This window comes from Corvus hawaiiensis, chromosome 3 (genome assembly GCF_020740725.1).
Source record: "Corvus hawaiiensis isolate bCorHaw1 chromosome 3, bCorHaw1.pri.cur, whole genome shotgun sequence".
NCBI lineage: Eukaryota > Metazoa > Chordata > Aves > Passeriformes > Corvidae > Corvus > Corvus hawaiiensis.
In genome coordinates this window covers 27975244-27992615 of record NC_063215.1, presented here as the reverse complement: position 1 = coordinate 27992615, position 17372 = coordinate 27975244, and the positions used below count along the sequence as shown (strand labels likewise).

General features: G+C 36.1%; 1 protein-coding gene across 4 annotated transcripts in view; it reads left to right on the top strand.

Moving 5' to 3' along the window:
* Positions 1–17372, top strand: part of EYS (eyes shut homolog) — an 860563-nt gene that overhangs the window by 661589 nt on the left and 181602 nt on the right. For all 4 annotated transcript variants that reach the window (XM_048297572.1, XM_048297571.1, XM_048297573.1 and 1 more), the window contains one exon: positions 159–388. In XM_048297572.1, the coding sequence (XP_048153529.1) occupies positions 159–388 (230 nt within the window). The remainder of the gene's footprint in view (positions 1–158; positions 389–17372) is intronic.

The window sequence follows — 17372 nt, the reverse complement described above, 5'->3', positions numbered from 1 at the left end:
TTGATTTGAGAATTCTTTATGTATTCACATTTTCTTAAGTTTAGCCTGAATTTCTATTAACAAAAAAACCAACTTAATACCAATTGAAGCTTAAGTGCAGTAACAAAATTAGATCTCATGGGTTTTTTCCCTTTGATATGTTGTCTCTCTCCTTTCAGAATCTCTGTACCCACACATCTGTCAACAGCATTCCCTGTGGTTTCTTCTGATGTGCCTCACTTGCCTGACCCTGGTGTACCCTCTCAGATTTCCCCTGAATTACCATCTGTATGCCAGGAAGGACTGTGCCATAATGGAGGGACATGTCATCCTCTCTCTCTGCCTACCGGGGCCACCTCGTTCCAGTGTGACTGCCCACTACATTTCACTGGTCGGTTCTGTGAGAAAGGTAATTGCATTTAATTTTTTCCCTATTAGTTATGAAATGCAAGTCTTATTCTGCTTTGGAGGTGAAAAAGGGGAAGAAGTATTGATTGTCATATTTCTCTGCTTTTCATCCCAGTTACTGTTGGTAACTGAGGAGCAAATTCACTGAGGCAATTTGAATAATACTTGTTTGCAGTGTAATTTAAGTGATTATCAGTCAGGCACACTCCTAAGAGTTGCAGATTTGAGTTAATTAAAAGAAACATTCTGCTATTTGTGCAAAATTGTTGTGCAGAGTTTTAATTTATGGTTTTCAGTGTGTTATTTCTGGGACAGAAGAAAGTTAACTTATGAAAATAAGGAGAAGATTTCCTCAAAAGATTATGTTTTACATTCTACAGTGGTTTTTTTTCATCACTGTGTCTGATACTTTGTTGAAAAAGGCTTTTTTTTTTACTCTGTAACTGATTTATACTTCTACTACTGTTGCTCATAAAGCATAGATCAATCAAATGAATATATTTTAATTAGAATTTCAATAAAAAATAATTCTTTTTGTAATTTTGGTTTCTTTGTAACGTGAGTCAAGGCTATAAGACAAACTGATCAATATTTCTGTTTTGTAATTATAATTGCTTTTCATTATTGCTTTTCAGAAAGTTCTTTTTTTAGAATAAATTTCATAGCTGGCTTCAAAAACTGTTTTAACTTTTAAGGTACCGTGGGTTATGGATTGCAGTAGATAATTCTCGTAGCACTAAAGGGCATTACTGGTGTACAGGAAAAGAACAAAAAAATTTTCTAGGTTGTTGTTACATAACAGTATCATCCTCCTAATGAACTTCCCATGGTATGAAGTAAAAGTAAATACAGTTAAAAATGCCCTTGCCAGACTGCCAGTGTATCTGAGCTAGCATCACCTTGTATTACTGCCTAAAAATATGTCATTGCACTCACTATATGTGAAAACAATCACTGACTGTCAGCTCAAAAAAAAAATTGTCATGTGTTGCTTACACATCAGAGAATATTTTACCATGTAGCCTTTCTCAAATTTATAATAAATCATATATTTGAAAATTTTCAATGTTAAGATTGAATCCCATGAATATTTTCTACATATTCAGTATCTGGGCATAGTCTTTGCACTTGCTTACGATACACTGCAGCTGTGGAAACTGCAACATAAAATAACAAAACTAAAAAAAGGTGATTCCATAAAGCATAAAAGATTTAGTTAGTGCTTCAATTATTTTCAACTTTTCAATAAAGTTTTTTTTATTTATTTACATGCATTTTATGTGCCAGAATTTCCTTCTGTGTTCCAAAAATGCAGTTGGCATCCTTTTTATCAGCATCATCTGTGGTATTTTGAATGAGAGCAGGTTTTGGCTTTTTCCAAGGGTTATGCCAGGAGTAAGCAATGTTCAGTTTAAGCAGGAGTCTGACAGACGTCCTGTGGTAATAGGCCATTATCAGCATGTGTGCACAACCACTCTGTGAGACTCCTCTGGTTCCTTCCACCAGTGTCTGATTGCTGCTTTCTTCTGACCTTCCAGCTGATCTGTCGGTCTCTAGGGGTCTTCTATGGTTTGGTGTTTTTAATGATAACTGACACAATCTGTGTTTGAATGATATTGTCTGGGCTGAGTACTTACTTCCACATGCCACAGACTTTGGGGGAAGTACCTTCTATTTCATGGACTAGAAAAGATATTTTTATGTTGCTCATTCAAAAATACAGCATTCTAAGCCATTTTCTCCTTTGCAGCTTGACCAGTGCAGGCCAGCAGAGTTCATAGAGTGGAATGAGCTGACCTCCAGCTACACTTCCAAGGAAATTTGTCTTCCAAGGAAGTTTATCTCAGTTGTGTAAATGAAGGGGTCGCCTTCTCTTTCTCTTTCTGTGATCTTGTTTCAAAAATCATGTGTGAAAATATGACTGAATTATGACTACCCAAAGAGCAAATTAAAAGCAGGGGACCCTTGCACTAAGTTGCAGTTGTAACCAGGGTTAGGACTGAAGCTCCCTACATGAGATACACCAGTAACCATTCCATTCAATAAAACAGAATAGAAGCTTTAAAGAAACCAGGAAACAAGTAGCTCCTTTGGAGAACATAACCTCATCTGAATAATCATATCATCCTTTTAATGGTCAAACACCCAGTTTCCATGAGATATCTATTTTTTTTTCCTAAGAGTGGAAGAGATGCCTTTTACTTTTCTGCAGCTTACATGATGTATTTTCACATAGGATGTCTAATAGTTCTAGCACTGGAAGAATAACGTTTCTTTTCTTTTTCTTTTTGTGTGGAGAAGATGAAATAAGTTCTCTTTTCACAGAGCTCTGCTTTTACCCTCTAAAACTCCAATACAGGGTTCAATACAGGGAACGGCCTTCTCCTTTTTGTTAGTGCTCCTGGGTCAGCCAGGGCTGCAGGATCTGACATGCTCATCAGCTGGAAGCTCACTGGGGCAGCTACATCCCAGAGCTTATGCTGTCACATTGCATCTTTTTATAGATCAGAAAATGACTTGATGTATCCTGTATTTAGTAGCTGAAAAGTAACTGCAGCATAGTGTGATTTTATTTAATCCTTAATTTTCAATGAGATTGATAACTTAGTCTAATGAAACCAGAAATTGCCTTTTTATAAATCATTATTGATATTCAAATCAAATATTATTGATATTATAAATCATCATTTGATATTCAAAGACCAGTTCTTCAAGAAATCTACAGAGACCTTATAATTACAGGAGATAGGAGCATTTGCAATAATTTTATAATTATTTACTATAGACCTTCCAATGGAGAAAGTAAATTATCATGCATGCAGTACAGAAATTGTGCTCCAGTCAAGGAAATTTTCTCTTGACTCCTTAAAGGTAGCTGTGATCTGTTTTAGACATGCTATTATGTATACCTGTACATTTCAGCAATATATTTTCATTAATCTTCTTTGTGATCTGCCTTATACCTACTATTAACTAAATTTCTGCGAAAAACTCATCGTACACTTGGCATATTAACAGTCTACCTGGGGTGCACAGGGTCTTACATACAAACCCTCTATGGAAATCTTGGCTTCACCAGAATGGGTGTATTTGCTAATTTAATAGCTAAAGTAAGATACACTGTTTATTAGTAACAACTATTTTTGTTACAGTGTAAGAACACCTTCTAGAGTGAAAGCAACTGATGTCATTATCAGTTATGTGTTTTAACTTGATGAGTGTTATTAAATGTAATTTCATGTTTTTATTCAATTGTTCCTTGACTAGTAAACTCCAGCAGTTGTTCTGCCCTTACAAGAAATACATTCAAGTCACAATTATCCTAACGGCTATATTAGACCAAGCCAGTTTATCTAAATACACAGTGTACTTACTCTAAACAGATACCTCTGAAATATCTCTAAATGACAGTTTTGGAAAGTGGAAGTTTATCTTAATTTTTCTATGGAAATAGAAATGTATGCATTCAAATCAATGTGTTAGCCAAATTCAAACTGAAGTTATCCACACTGGTTATATAACAAAGCGCCAAAGTGAGGATTTAGTATAAAGCATGGAAGGGAAACCATCTGAGGCCTCAGTTCCCTTTAATACTGCTTCCGGTATTTCCCTTTTTCATTTTGTTTTTAAACTACAAATTATCAAAGTTAATTGGAAATTAGAGGTTAGTACAAGATGTATTTTAAAAACTGTATTAAAATGCATCATAGAAAATCTGTTTGTCACATAAAATTAATCTTCATTACTCAGTGGTGAGTGCTACATTACTGCTTTCATACAATAGAAAGGGAGGATTTTATAGATAGGGAATACTATGAAGATAGTGTACTCTGCACTACCCATTTTTCTTTTACCTTTCTGTATAAATAAGCTTTTTCACTTTCACATGAAATGTAACAATCTTTCTTTATTAGCTAAGCTGTGTTGTCTGCATGAGTGGAAAAAACTGCAATGGTTCTGCTTTAGCACAAAAGCAGATGGTGGTGTATTACTGGAAAGATCATAGCGATCGGTTTGGAATATCAGTGTCTTGCATGTGTGAAGAGAGTATGTCCTTGACTGTTAATTATAAGATTAACATTTTTAAAGTCTCTACATTTTTAGTATTCTGTAAAAATTTTATAAATTGTTCAATAAAAAGAGTATTTAAATGTCATGTGTTAAAACCAGGAAATCTGTTTAATTTGATATGTTGCCCGTGTATATTCTGTATGTTACTTAAAGGTCAACTCCTTTGACAAAGCTGCAAAAATAGCAGTAAAATGGAAAGCTGTTGCAGGCATTTAGGTTGGAACAGTCACACTAAAGACTTTGCTACATTTGTTCCCCAGGATATACTTGTTGAATTCCTGATTTGTTCAGGAATACTTGATAATATCACCCTGAACACTGGAAGTTTCTTTTATAGACACTTTTCTAGACATTGTTCCCAACTTAACATTTCTAACTTGCGTCACTGACTACCATCATTCATCTCAGACAAGTCTGGGGGGTCTTGTCTTTATGTATTTGGCTTTGAAAAGAAATGTAGTTGGTCCAATTCCTGTTATTTCAACCATATTTAGAACAATTTCATGTCTCCAGTAGAACTATTTATCTGCTTAATAACATTTATACTGTGTATGTATGATTTAAAACAAGTCTGTGACATTTTCCATCAAAAAGAAAAGTGAGCCAGTGAAAATGATATAAAGAGGTTGAGGAAGGACAATTGCCCTTTCATCACCACATTCAAGTTTCAAGTTGAGGTACCCAGAAAGAAAAAATGGGATGTGATTGCCCCAAAGCCTCTGGATTTCCAGGGTTCAAGGGTTCTTTCATTCATTTTGTCCTCCTTCAAAATGATTCATACCTTGTAGAACTCTGTGAGCAGGAAAAAAATAACGTGTTTAGAGATAGCTATAAATTAGCTCAGTCATTAATTTGATGTCATTAACCACAGCTTATGTCTAGACTAATGAGATACCTATTGATATCCCACGATTTGTATTCGTGTATGTAAAACTTTCGAATGAATTCTCTAGTTTTTGGGCTAGATTTGAAAAAAAGAAGGAAGTTTTCCCTTCAGACTTAATTTTTTGTTTTAGGGGATGGGATTGAAAATTAAGAACACCGTAGGCTAGTTAAGAACTATCAAGGATTTAGCCAGAAGTTAATTTTGTATGCTGGATTTGATACACTATTTGAGATTATAGCAATTTTCATAGGAAATAGCTAGCCATTCCCACATGTTATTCCATTCAATAAAATTCAACAGAAATATTATTTGCCTGAGAAATGAAAAAGGGAGTCATATAAATTAATTTTCTTCTCTGCACTTTCACTTGTGGATATAATTTTGCACTTTGATATCAGATAAGACAAACCTTGTGACGTGTAACTTGTTAACACTTCGTAATACCCAGTGTCTGTGAGTAATCATATTAGCTACACAATCACCTGGATTTAGCATATGGTCCTTGCTTTTTTTCCTTCTTAGTTCACAAGATTATGGAGACTTTTTCAAGATGTCTAAAATATCTCCAATCCAATGGCATCTTGTTCTATCAATTTTATTTTAATGTAGGTTAATTCGCTGAAGTGTTTTTGAAATCAAAGGAAAACAGGAAAACAGGAGGGAAAAGAAGCTGAGTTCACAAGGAAGAGGTGAAACAAAACTAATCCTTCTTCTGCTCTCCTGAACAGTTTTGTAGAATTTTGCCATTTCAAAAACAAATGTCAGTATGAGCTTTCATACAACCTAATATTTCATTTTCATCTAATTTAGATATTATGTCCCAGATTCAGTGAAGCATGTAAGCTTTACATGTATTTAATTCTAAGAGTTTAAGGAATCTGTGTGATTCATGTGATTTATGTTCAGGATGCAGGTATTCTACTATGTCAGATGCTGAATTAGGATGCCTCCGTTCTGTTACTTGTTTGGTCATCCATGTAAGTTTATCACTTAAAATCAGCCTACATCTCAAATTCCTCCAGAGGACTTAATAAAGTTGTAAAGGGATGTGACAGTTTTCTATGACTGTTAAGACTAAATATGTGATTAAATGGGAGTTTAAGATGCACCTTAACTATACCTAGAGATAGGATAATGAGAAAGAGAGTGTGTTGAGATGTGGAAAGAGCTCTTCAAAGCACCAACCAACTCTTAAAAACTGCTGCCTTGGTGTCTGTATAGTTATTTATGATTGCAGCTGCCATCTACCCACAACCAATGAGTTCCAGAACAGCTGTAGGGTCTACTGCTATAGCATATAATCTAGAGCTATAAGCTATACTGTAGAGCTATAGGGTTCTCTTATTTAACAGAGGGGTAATATATATTTCACAAGTCTGTTCTGTGAAACAGATTATGGAGCCTGTTGGGCATAAGTTGCTTTGGTAGATTGCGGTGAAAAAAGTTAATAATTATAGAAAATTTTTATGAAGTCATCAGTTTGCTGGTACATCTTTTGTCCTTTGTTCACATCCATTCACATCCAGTCATGAGCCATTTAAAATAAGAACTCTTGGTTTTAAGTGTCATTTAAAGTTGTTTATTTTGATTTGGATTCTATTAAAACTGATATAGCTGTAGCAGTTTGCTATAAGGACTTGCATGAATGAGCATTTCTGGAAAAAACAATTGATAAAAGCAGTAGAAAAGTCTTCATCTCCTCATCAAATGGACCAGACCTATGAAATTTTGCCATTTCTAGCATTTGTCTTTTGAATCACTATTTCTTTAATGTGAATGAATGTTTTCTTGTCTCTTAGGAGAATTGTAACAGTTTGATAACAAAGTCTATTCTGGGCAAAAACAGATAGCAGAAAATGAAATAATGGTGAGTTTACAATTTGCAGGGAACAAGCTTCTTCCCTTCATTTTCCACTTGAAAATGTCAGTATAAAGTTGATTCTTTCTAAAGCTTGCAACATATTAAGCTGCTAATGTCCCAGTCCTTTGAGTCCTTTTTCATTTGAAGGTAATCATTGTTGCATAAGTGACAAATACTTACTTTTTTCTTCCTTTACTTCTCTATTTATGGCATTTTCTGGAAAAATCTTCTTTCAGTATCTCCTGAATTGCAGCCATTTGTTCTGTTGTGCTAGCTTGCTGATAATCAAGTCATCCGCAAAAATGTGTCTCCCCTGGCAGTATGGCAATGCTTGTTTTCTGAGCTTGACTCACTTGAGTTCTTCCCCAGGAGATACCGTGTAATAAAGCAGGTGAGGTATTAAATAATGTTTTTGAGCTTTATTGTGTAACCTGTGAGAAAGAGACATAGAAGACTCTGTGTGCTTTTACAGCACAGTCAATTTAGTCCTTAGCTAGAAATCATCTGTGTTACTGAGTTAGGATAACAGTACGTTCTACTGCCTTGACATTTTGATTTCAAGAATGCTGTGATTAAAAACAGAGGGGTTTTGTTCGTTTCTGCATACAAGGTGGGCAGCTCTGCATCTGCTCCCAGACCACACTCAGGAGCTTTCAGCTAGCTGAGGGAGTGAACATCAGGATTCTCTAGAGACCTCAGTAAAATGTCCTGCTCAGGACCATGTCACCTGGCCGATCCTTTCATGTCACCTCCCAAGGCCAGTGGCCATTTTGGAAGGATGGTGGGTACTTACATAATGTGGTTACATAGAAAATGGCTTTGCTGTTTCCTGGCCTAAGCATACATTTCTGACTTAAGCATGAAACCCCGTATTATTTCTAATTAAGAGTGCCTAACACATTCCTTTCCATGCATCTTCATGGAACACTGGTGCCTGCATTTATACAAAATCTTAAACTGCTGGTGTTTAAAGAGGAGGAAAATTTATTATATAGGTGTTAGGAAGTTACTCTTGCAAGTCTCCTCAAGCCTCCAGCCTCCCTCTGAGGAAGTCACTCCTTTTATGTAATATAAAAAGCCAGTTTTTCTTTCCATCATTGTAGTTTCTTTATATTTTTGTAATAACAGTTTGTGGTGATAAAATAGGCAAAAATTATACAACAAAAACATTTTAGCTGTTTAGCATTTTAGTTACCCAGGAAATCTAGTATTCAGAAGGTGAATTTCCTAGTAGCACAATATACTCATCTACTTAAATTCAAAATGGATGTAAATCAGTTCTGTGAAGAACATGGAGAGGTTCAAAAGCTTGTGAGCATGTAGTCTCCCTGTGTTTTAGTTGAATTACTGAAAATACCGAATACATCATGAAACAGAGCAAAGAATTGATATGGGGATCTGTTAATCCATTGCTTTTCCTATTTCACATGTTCCCCCTGTTCCCTGCCCTGGCCTTGGCCACTCCCTTGGTTTCTCCCTTTTTGCTCCTGTACCCCAACCCCGCCCAGGGACCGCCCTTGGGCCCCTGACAAAACCACCCCACACCCAGATCACGTTGTCTCTCTACCTCTGAATAGTGTGGGGACAAGATGTGATTAAAGCCATCTCAAACCCTCATGGGAGACCCTTCTCGCCTCCTTTACCACCACTGCATTGTAACGCTGCTGGCTGCCAGAGCCAGATCGAGGGGCTGTCTGAAATGGACTCCGGGATGTGACTGATCACACGGCCCTAGGAAACCCTCACTGAGCTCTCAGGGAGCAGCAGCCTGCTAGGCAGAGTCCAGCGGTTACAACAACATTGTCCAAACAGACACTGTTAGATTCGTACTTCAGAAAATGGCTTCCATAAATGAAAACAATTTTCCTGCGTGAATTGTATTTCCCTGTATCAAGAATTTTCTTTAATGGATTCTTTAGCCCTAAACAAGGCAAAAATAAAACTACTGTATTATAATTAAATAATAAAAGACATTTGCATATTGAATACTATAGAAAATATGCAAATATAAAAGATAAACCCAAGGGAAAAAAAGGCAAGGCTTAGCTTCTACCAACCAAAATGGAAAACTATAGATTCATGTGACTTCCAAAGCTGTTTTCCATCACATGGCATTATTCTTAACACTATCTTATGGAAATAATTATAAATGAATGGCTGTTTCTTTTTATTCTTGTGTACAATTGGTTTCAGCAACTGGTGAATGTCAGCAAATTAAAGAGCATAAATCAATCAAAGATTTATATGAGTAAAATATATACAATGTGATAAAGTACAGCCACAAGCTTTTTAAGTTTCTTTTAGAGTTTGACAGCAGAAGCCCAGTTCCTGTTGTACACCTGTGTCTTCCCATGCATTTTCTCATATAAAAGGGAGTGTGCTACTGGGTTTTGGGTTTTATGCAACACAGTTGCAAAACTAAAAAGGCTTATCACTACAGGTTTGTCTGGGGTTTAAATTACAGAGTTTTTGTTTTAATAGAAAAAAACCCCATAAGATGGAAGTATCTTACTAAATACATGTGTACTTCCTTGAGTGTCTAGCTAAGAGCATTGTAGAATCACTACACAGCCCTCTCTGTTCAGAGGTTCTCGTGTAGGAGTTTTACAGAAACTCCTATTACATTAATTGTGCTCTTGGTATAAAAGCATTTTAAATCACTCATAAAAATATTAATGCAGAAAAAAGGTGCAGAAAATCAAGAACTTCCACACATTAAAAAAATCGAGTATGAAGGGATCTTTCATTCATTGTTCTTTGAAATCCAGCAGGCTGCATAAATTTCTTCTTTAAAGTTGAATTCAGAGAGACTCAAGAGAGGAATTGAGAATATGAAATTCATTTCTAGACGATCAGAATCAATCTCCCATTTTTTGACATTTCTGGAGACGAACCTGAGTGCAATTGAGAATAAAGGAAAGAATGTCAGCCCAGATTTAAAGCCTGAACATTCCCATGAATAATCCAGCTGCTGATGCTTGAGGGTCTAAAATTTATCCAGCGATGCTGGGGAGGCAAAAGATTTAAAAGGAACAGTAACAATAAATTCTGTCAGAACTGAACATTTGGATCCAAAATATTGGCTCAAAATGTGTCTGTTTCAAGGGTCACCCCGATTTGTTTGTTTGTTTGTTTTGCTTTGTTTAGGATTTTAGGTCCATTAAAAAGGTTATTAAGCCTTTGGTCCCAGTTAGATATGCTACAATGTTGATAACAGTTAAGAAAAGGAGGAGGGAACAAGATAAAGGAATTACTACTGTGTTACTTAACAGCAGGCAGGACAGATTTGTGAGGTCGTGTGATAGGGCAGCTGAACAATGAAAATATTTTTTAAATACGAATCTAGAAAAGCTAAATAAAATGAGCAGTTATAAAGAGAAATAGCAGCATTATACTTAATCCAGCTGAAGTTCTCTTAAAAGGATAAAGAAAAAATTCTTGGACAAAGGAAAGCTAGTAAAAATTCAGAACTCTCTAAGGAAGGAAATTAATGTTTTATATTTTCCATTTGCACAAACTCTTTCAGCTTGCAGTGTTAATCATCCTATATCAGTGCAGGGAATGCTACTTTGTTGTTGCTAAAATGAGGTTTCAAATGGAACTTTACCACCAACCCCTGCATCTGTTTGCATTTTCTGGTACCTGTGAAAGTACATCACGTTTGCTGCATTTCCAGAACTGCAACATTCTTCATTCTTTCTCCTGGCTCCAGTAGTAGCACTTTGAAATCCTGCTGCATTGTTACAGTTTCAGAAGCAGTAGATTAATGCTATGCTATTATATTGCTGTGTCTTATTTTTCACATGAACAACTTGCCAAAAACATACAGGACTCTATGAGTAGTGATGATGCTAACTTGTAATAATCAATAAGGCTTAGTCACTCTGCATGACATTAGGGTTTTTATAAGTTCTGGCAAGATCTTCATTTATCTATGCCACAATTTTTTGCTCATAGCATGGCTATTTTCATTTTCTGCTTTAAGAAGTGCTTCCCTAAAAAAAAGTGTCTTTCCTCTAAACATTTGATTCATGAGCCTCTAAAAAAACCTATAATTAGTGTCTGCCTATTAAAAAACTAAAACTGAGGGAGAAAAATGCCGAAAGCATCTATGACAATACTGTGAAATGTCATTAAAGGTAGACTGTTAAAACCAGAAATGTCAGTTCTCACTGACCCTGAACAATGCTGTTTCTCCTTTTCTTCCTTAATGTTATGTTACAGGCCACATAATACTGTATTATATCCTTATTTATTTTGTGGCTTTGTTCTCCCAAATAGCAATAAACTATTTATATGCTATTGTAAATATGTGTATAAAACACAAAAATCTCTATATTTCAACTTCATAATAGTTTTGTATCTTTTCCTGCCACCATTTGTTGTTTGTTTATTCTCCCTTTTTCTTGTTGTAGCTGTTACAGTCCTTTTGGACTTGCCAACCCCCCCAGGGCAGTGTGAACAGAAATAAAAGAGGCTGACTCAGCATCCTTTTTTTTTTGAACCCCAGTACAAATAAAGGGACATTTTTATCATCTTGTATTTGGCAATTTCTGTGTCACAGAATTACAGAACTCTTAGGGTTTGAAGGAACCTCTGGAGATCATCCAGTCCAACCTCCTTTCCAAGGCATGGTCACCTAGAGCAGGTAACACAGGAACATACTCAGGTGGGTTTTGAATATCTCCGGAGAAGGAGACTCCATGAGCTCCATGGGCAGCCTGTTCCAGTACATCTGAGGGCAGTGTAAAGAAGTTCTTCCTCATGTCGAGATGAAACTTCCTGTGTTTTAGTTTATGGCCACTGCTTCTCATCCTCTCCCTGGGCACCACTGAAAAGAGCCTGGCACCATCCTCCTGACACCTGCATTCGAGATATTTATATGCGTTAGTGGGATCCCCTCTATGTCTTTTCTTCTCTGGACTAAACAGGCCCAGCTCTTGCAGTCCCTCCTCATGAGAGAGATGGTCCAGACCCCAATTAATCTCTGCTGGATCCTTTCCAGTAGCTCCTTGTCTTTCTTGTACTGACGAGCCCAGAACCAGACACACTACTCCAGGTACAAGGGCTGAGTCACTCTTACATGTGTACACTCTCCCACTTAGGTGGAAGTCTTCTTCCTGGTACCTGGCCACTGTTACAAACTTGCATCACTCTTCTTCCAATCCAGCTATGTGGTAAACATTTCTGATTTCCAGTCCAGACCAGTTTAATTAAATAGTTAAAAGTTGATCAAGTTAATTTTACAGATGCAGCAAAGCATATGTGAGTATGTTATGTACCTGCTGGCACACTGCTTTCAGAGGCAGTCTGAGCCATGCAGCACCCACCTAGACAAGCATTTGTCTGAACTAACCGGCTCATTTTGCATGAGTCAGCAGAAGATGCATTCTGTGGTAAAGGTGTTCACAGTGGTTGTGGCTATAGGTGTTTGTAGTGGCCCCTGTGGTGGGGAGGTCAGGTCAGTAGAATGGTTGTGTACCCCATTTAATAGGGAATGCAGGTGAGACAAGAAGTGAAAATGAGATTCTTTACTAACAATGTGTTACTGAATGCTTAGCAGATAAAATGCTTTTACTTTAAATACTCCCTCAATATTCTCCTTCCTTTTATGTCCTATCTACACATAATTTGTTTTATCTGTGGTTATTTATAATTGATAATGAAAATAACTTTGAAAATGAGATAATACTTACTAAACAAAACCTGAATTCAGTTATATATTGATAGTATTTTTTGGTACAAATCTGGGTGCAATTTCAGAACCAGTAATATTTAGTCCAAGTCCTACTTAGACTTTTTTCTTAAAAGTACTTGAATGTTTCCCTATAATCATCACTGAATGAAGACTGAACTATGGAGTTTCTTTCTTTATTTGGGGAAAAAAAATGGGTTTGGACAACATATGTAGAAAAAAAACAGTGAGATTTCCAATCAATACTTCACTATGTAGTATAGTGAGGTCCTATTTACCTCCTTTTCTAACCCTGGGATGTCTGATCATTCAGAGCACTGGCTTACAAAAGCCAATATCATATCATAGCAAGCAAGGGGATTTATTTAATTAGCAGCCATTGCAATCTTCAAAATTAATATAACATGGTAAAGGTGAAATGGAAAATTCCATGAAAATTTGGGGTTGAAATTTTGTTAGCACATGCACCACCTAAAGAGACAATGCTAGGAAATAATTGGAGAATTTGAATAAAAAGCTGAATACTGTCACTGCTATCAGACAGATTATTTCAGAAAGTATATCCAAATACTTGGGTTACAATTTGACACTAGGAGTCACTGTGTTTATTTATTCTGTCTTTGACCATAAAACCTATGGCCCATACTTTTTGTTGTTCTGATGGTTCCATAAGCCCTCCTCTGGAAATCTGCAGGAGTTTGTTGCTTATTTTCCTTGTTTTTGTGACCACTGGACCATTACACACATGATACAGCAGAGAATAAAATCCACCACCCTAGGTAACTTGATGCTCCACACATTTCAGAACAGAGCTACAATAGGGAAAGGATTTAAGGAGGAAGAGTACATATATTCTGAGATGAACTGGATCACTCAGAGACCACAAAAATAGTTTTCTTTGGCTATACGTAGTGGATTACAGAGCTGAATCAAAGGTAGTAAAGAAAAATACCCTCACTAAATTGTATTATACAGAGAAAGAGTCTGACTTGAAAGAGATAAGTTTTGGAGATAGATGATGTTCTGTAGCATTGCAGAATTAGTTTCCTGAAGCAAACTATTCAATTGTTTGATATTAACAGTGGAAGAGGTACTTGCACTGACAACGTTCAGTGTAAGGAAAGAAATAACAAAGCCAAATATACTGAAAGAAAGGTAAAATGAACTGTCACAAATCAAAGAATGCAATTGTTTCTCAGTCAACACAGAGTGTATTTGAGGAAAGAAAGAACAACCAGATAAAGAAGTGAAAAGACCATCCTTGCCTCTACCTCCAAGTAAACCTACAGTCATTTCATAGGACACAAACCTATCCCTAGGAGCAGTTTAGGCAGAATATGTCAGGACACTAGAAGCAGTTCAATGCATGCTCTGCAAGAAACTGATTTTCCAGTTATGGATTTTTTTTTCTATTGTAGTCTGAAAAATTCAGTGTGTGACACAGAAACTGTACTTTTTAATAGCATAGGAGACTAAAAATCAAGTTCACCTATATTCTTGAATTAGCCTTAGACTCACTCTGTGACCTTGGTATTCTGTTCCCTCACTGCAATTCTTGCTGCACTTTCTTCTGTAGTTTTTGTTGTTGTTGTTGTTGTTGGGGTTTTTTGGGGGGGAGCATGATGATGTGATTCTACTTCTTAATTGGTAATTCCCTTGTCCATTTTTATCTAGATGGCTTTTAAAATGTCTAGGGTTGTCTCAAGGAGGTCCTTATTTACATCCTTTCCTAATCATGGGATGTCTAATAATTTAGATCAGCTGCCTTTGAAAGTTAATACAATACCCTAAAGAGCAGGAAGCTCAGTGAATTGGCAGGTGCTGTAATCTGTCAGGTCTCATACATTAAATGAAACATATTTGACAGCAATCAAATTCCACAAAGGTTATTTCCAAACCCTTTTTTCTGCAAAGGATTAGCAGATCACCCAGAGGGAGTCAGTTTTTTTGTAGTCAGAACCCATTTTCCTTAACAGTCAGCACAGACAAACTCATTCTCATGAGAATGCTTGTCAATAGAAACATTAGATTATGGATACAGATACTTCTGATCACCAGTTTTAAATCCACTGCCCAGTATCTAAGACCAGCTGCAGAGAATCTGATTCATTATATATTTTCACAGAACACAAGCTTTTAATTTTGTTTCTTTGGAACAGGCATGTGTAGGTCATCAGTGACTTTTTCCCCTTCTTTCTTTTCCCAGAAGAAAATTTCTTTCCTCAAGGATTTTAAAATTTAATACATTAATGTGAAAATGTAACTTTAGGATTCATTTGCACTGAACAGTTTTAAATACATATTTTCCCATATCAGCACTCTCCATATACATCAAGGATCCATAATTTATTCTTGGCAACAAATCCTATTTGTTATTAATGAAAATATGCCTGTCAGTCTAGTAATTACATAAACACACTTTCTTTCAGTTTCAATGGAATCAGTCTCACAAATAATTTTTAAAAGTCTTTATCTTGGTGCACACTTCCTTGGTGATTGGCTGACACAAGACGAAACATCATCTTTCAAGTTGGATACACAGTTACACAGTTTCTTCAACATGTTAAGAGATCTGTAGAAGCTCTGATATGTCATTTCTCTGGAGAAAAATCTAAATTCCGAGTTTATCTCATTTGGTACAGATTTCAGACTCTTACAGTGAAATAAAATCCAAGTCCCATACTATAAGTGTTAATTAGCTTGCTATCATATATGTCTATTTCATGACAAGATAACTTTTATCATATCATATTCCAGATTATGTTTCCTTATTAGCCTTTTGATTCATACTTTGACCAGATGCTGCACGATTGCTCCATTCTATGCATGTCCTTATGATCAGTGACAGATGGTCATGCTCTGACTTTGTCTGAAAAATCAGTTGTCTTGAAGCAGTGTGTGAAGAAATCATAAATAATGTGATTTTATTAGCATAGGAATTCACACATTTGGGAAAATTACTACCATCTGTGTGCATTAGTGCAGCATCATGCCTTGTAGATCAGATCTGATTCATGCCCTGCCAAGTTTGAAAAGAAATTGAATTACTCAGTATTTTTCTGCACAAGATCATGCAGACAGGCCTCTGTACATCCATTCAATTGCTGGTACCAATTGTTGAATACCAGAAATATATTATTGTCAACATTTTCATATATGACTACATACCAGAGGACTCTGAGTATGATAATATATAAATAAATACAGTAATTTTGTTATATGCCGTATTCTCCATGAGGATGAGTAGAGGATTTGTCTGGAAGTTGACCACCCCAAACCAGATCATGTTTTCCTTGACTCACCCATCGGGTCTGCAGAAAACCATAGTAGAAAACTTTAGCAGACATACTCTCTTCATACCATCAGTGGAAAATCAAAGGCTCCATATGACAATATATATTTTGAATACTTGGACATAGCCTTAGGTCTGTATATATTTAGGCTCTGATTAGTTCCTAAAACATGGATGTCATACAGGATTCAAACAGTTGTTTTCTGGAGTTCAAATCCATTCAGCTCCCCTCCTCAGCATTCTGCTATTCCACTTGAATCTCTGATCACAAAACAAAGAAGCTCTATAAATAGACAACCTTTTACAAACATCACAAACAGGTTCACTTGTCTCCATCAGAAAGCCATAGGACCTGCAGTGTAAGGGATACTTTTCACATTTTTTATGGAGATACCTCAAGTAGGTTTCTGATTTCAGTGAGACATTGGTACCTTCCATCATAGAGAGTTTATTAAAACTGATATAGAGCAATTTGGCGTTAAATTTGGTAAAAGATTGTTTGGCTGTTACCAATTTCACTATTTATGTCAAAAAAATTTCTCCCCTCCTCTGTTAAAGTAAAATTATTGGCAGTTTTTATTTAAAAGGATAAGTATTTAAAGCTATTAAAGACCCGGTCACAGCTAGGAACTTAATTAACATTTTTAGCCTATGGAACTGTCTTAAATGAGTGACAGCATGATCCCTCATAGACCTAACCCTAAAAGTCACTTGCAATTTGTCAAGAAAATAGATTTCTGAGCTGTGATTGCACTATTCTTATAACTTATCTTTACAAGAAATTTACATCTAAGTTGTTGAAAGTAATAACAGAAATACATTCTGATGCAAAGTCTTAATGTATAAGTACTATTTCCTAATTTTTTGCTTTCTGTGTTGTAAGAGCTGGTAACAGCTCTTAAATACTGTGTTGTGTTCTAGTCTTCTGGCTTTAAAACCTGAAATCATCCAGATATTTGCATGTACTTTCTGCAGATGTCTCAAAAAGGAATGAAAGGCAAAGCTGTCTGAACTCAGTCTGATAAGATCATTTTCATCTGAATTAAAACTTGCTATTGAGTAGTCTATCACTCAGAAGTCACTTTTCCAGCACTCCCTGGTATCACTGGAGTATGTGTTCAATTTGAATATTGATACAACAGCTGCAGGCATCTGTTTATATTTCATGAAAGCTGCTGTC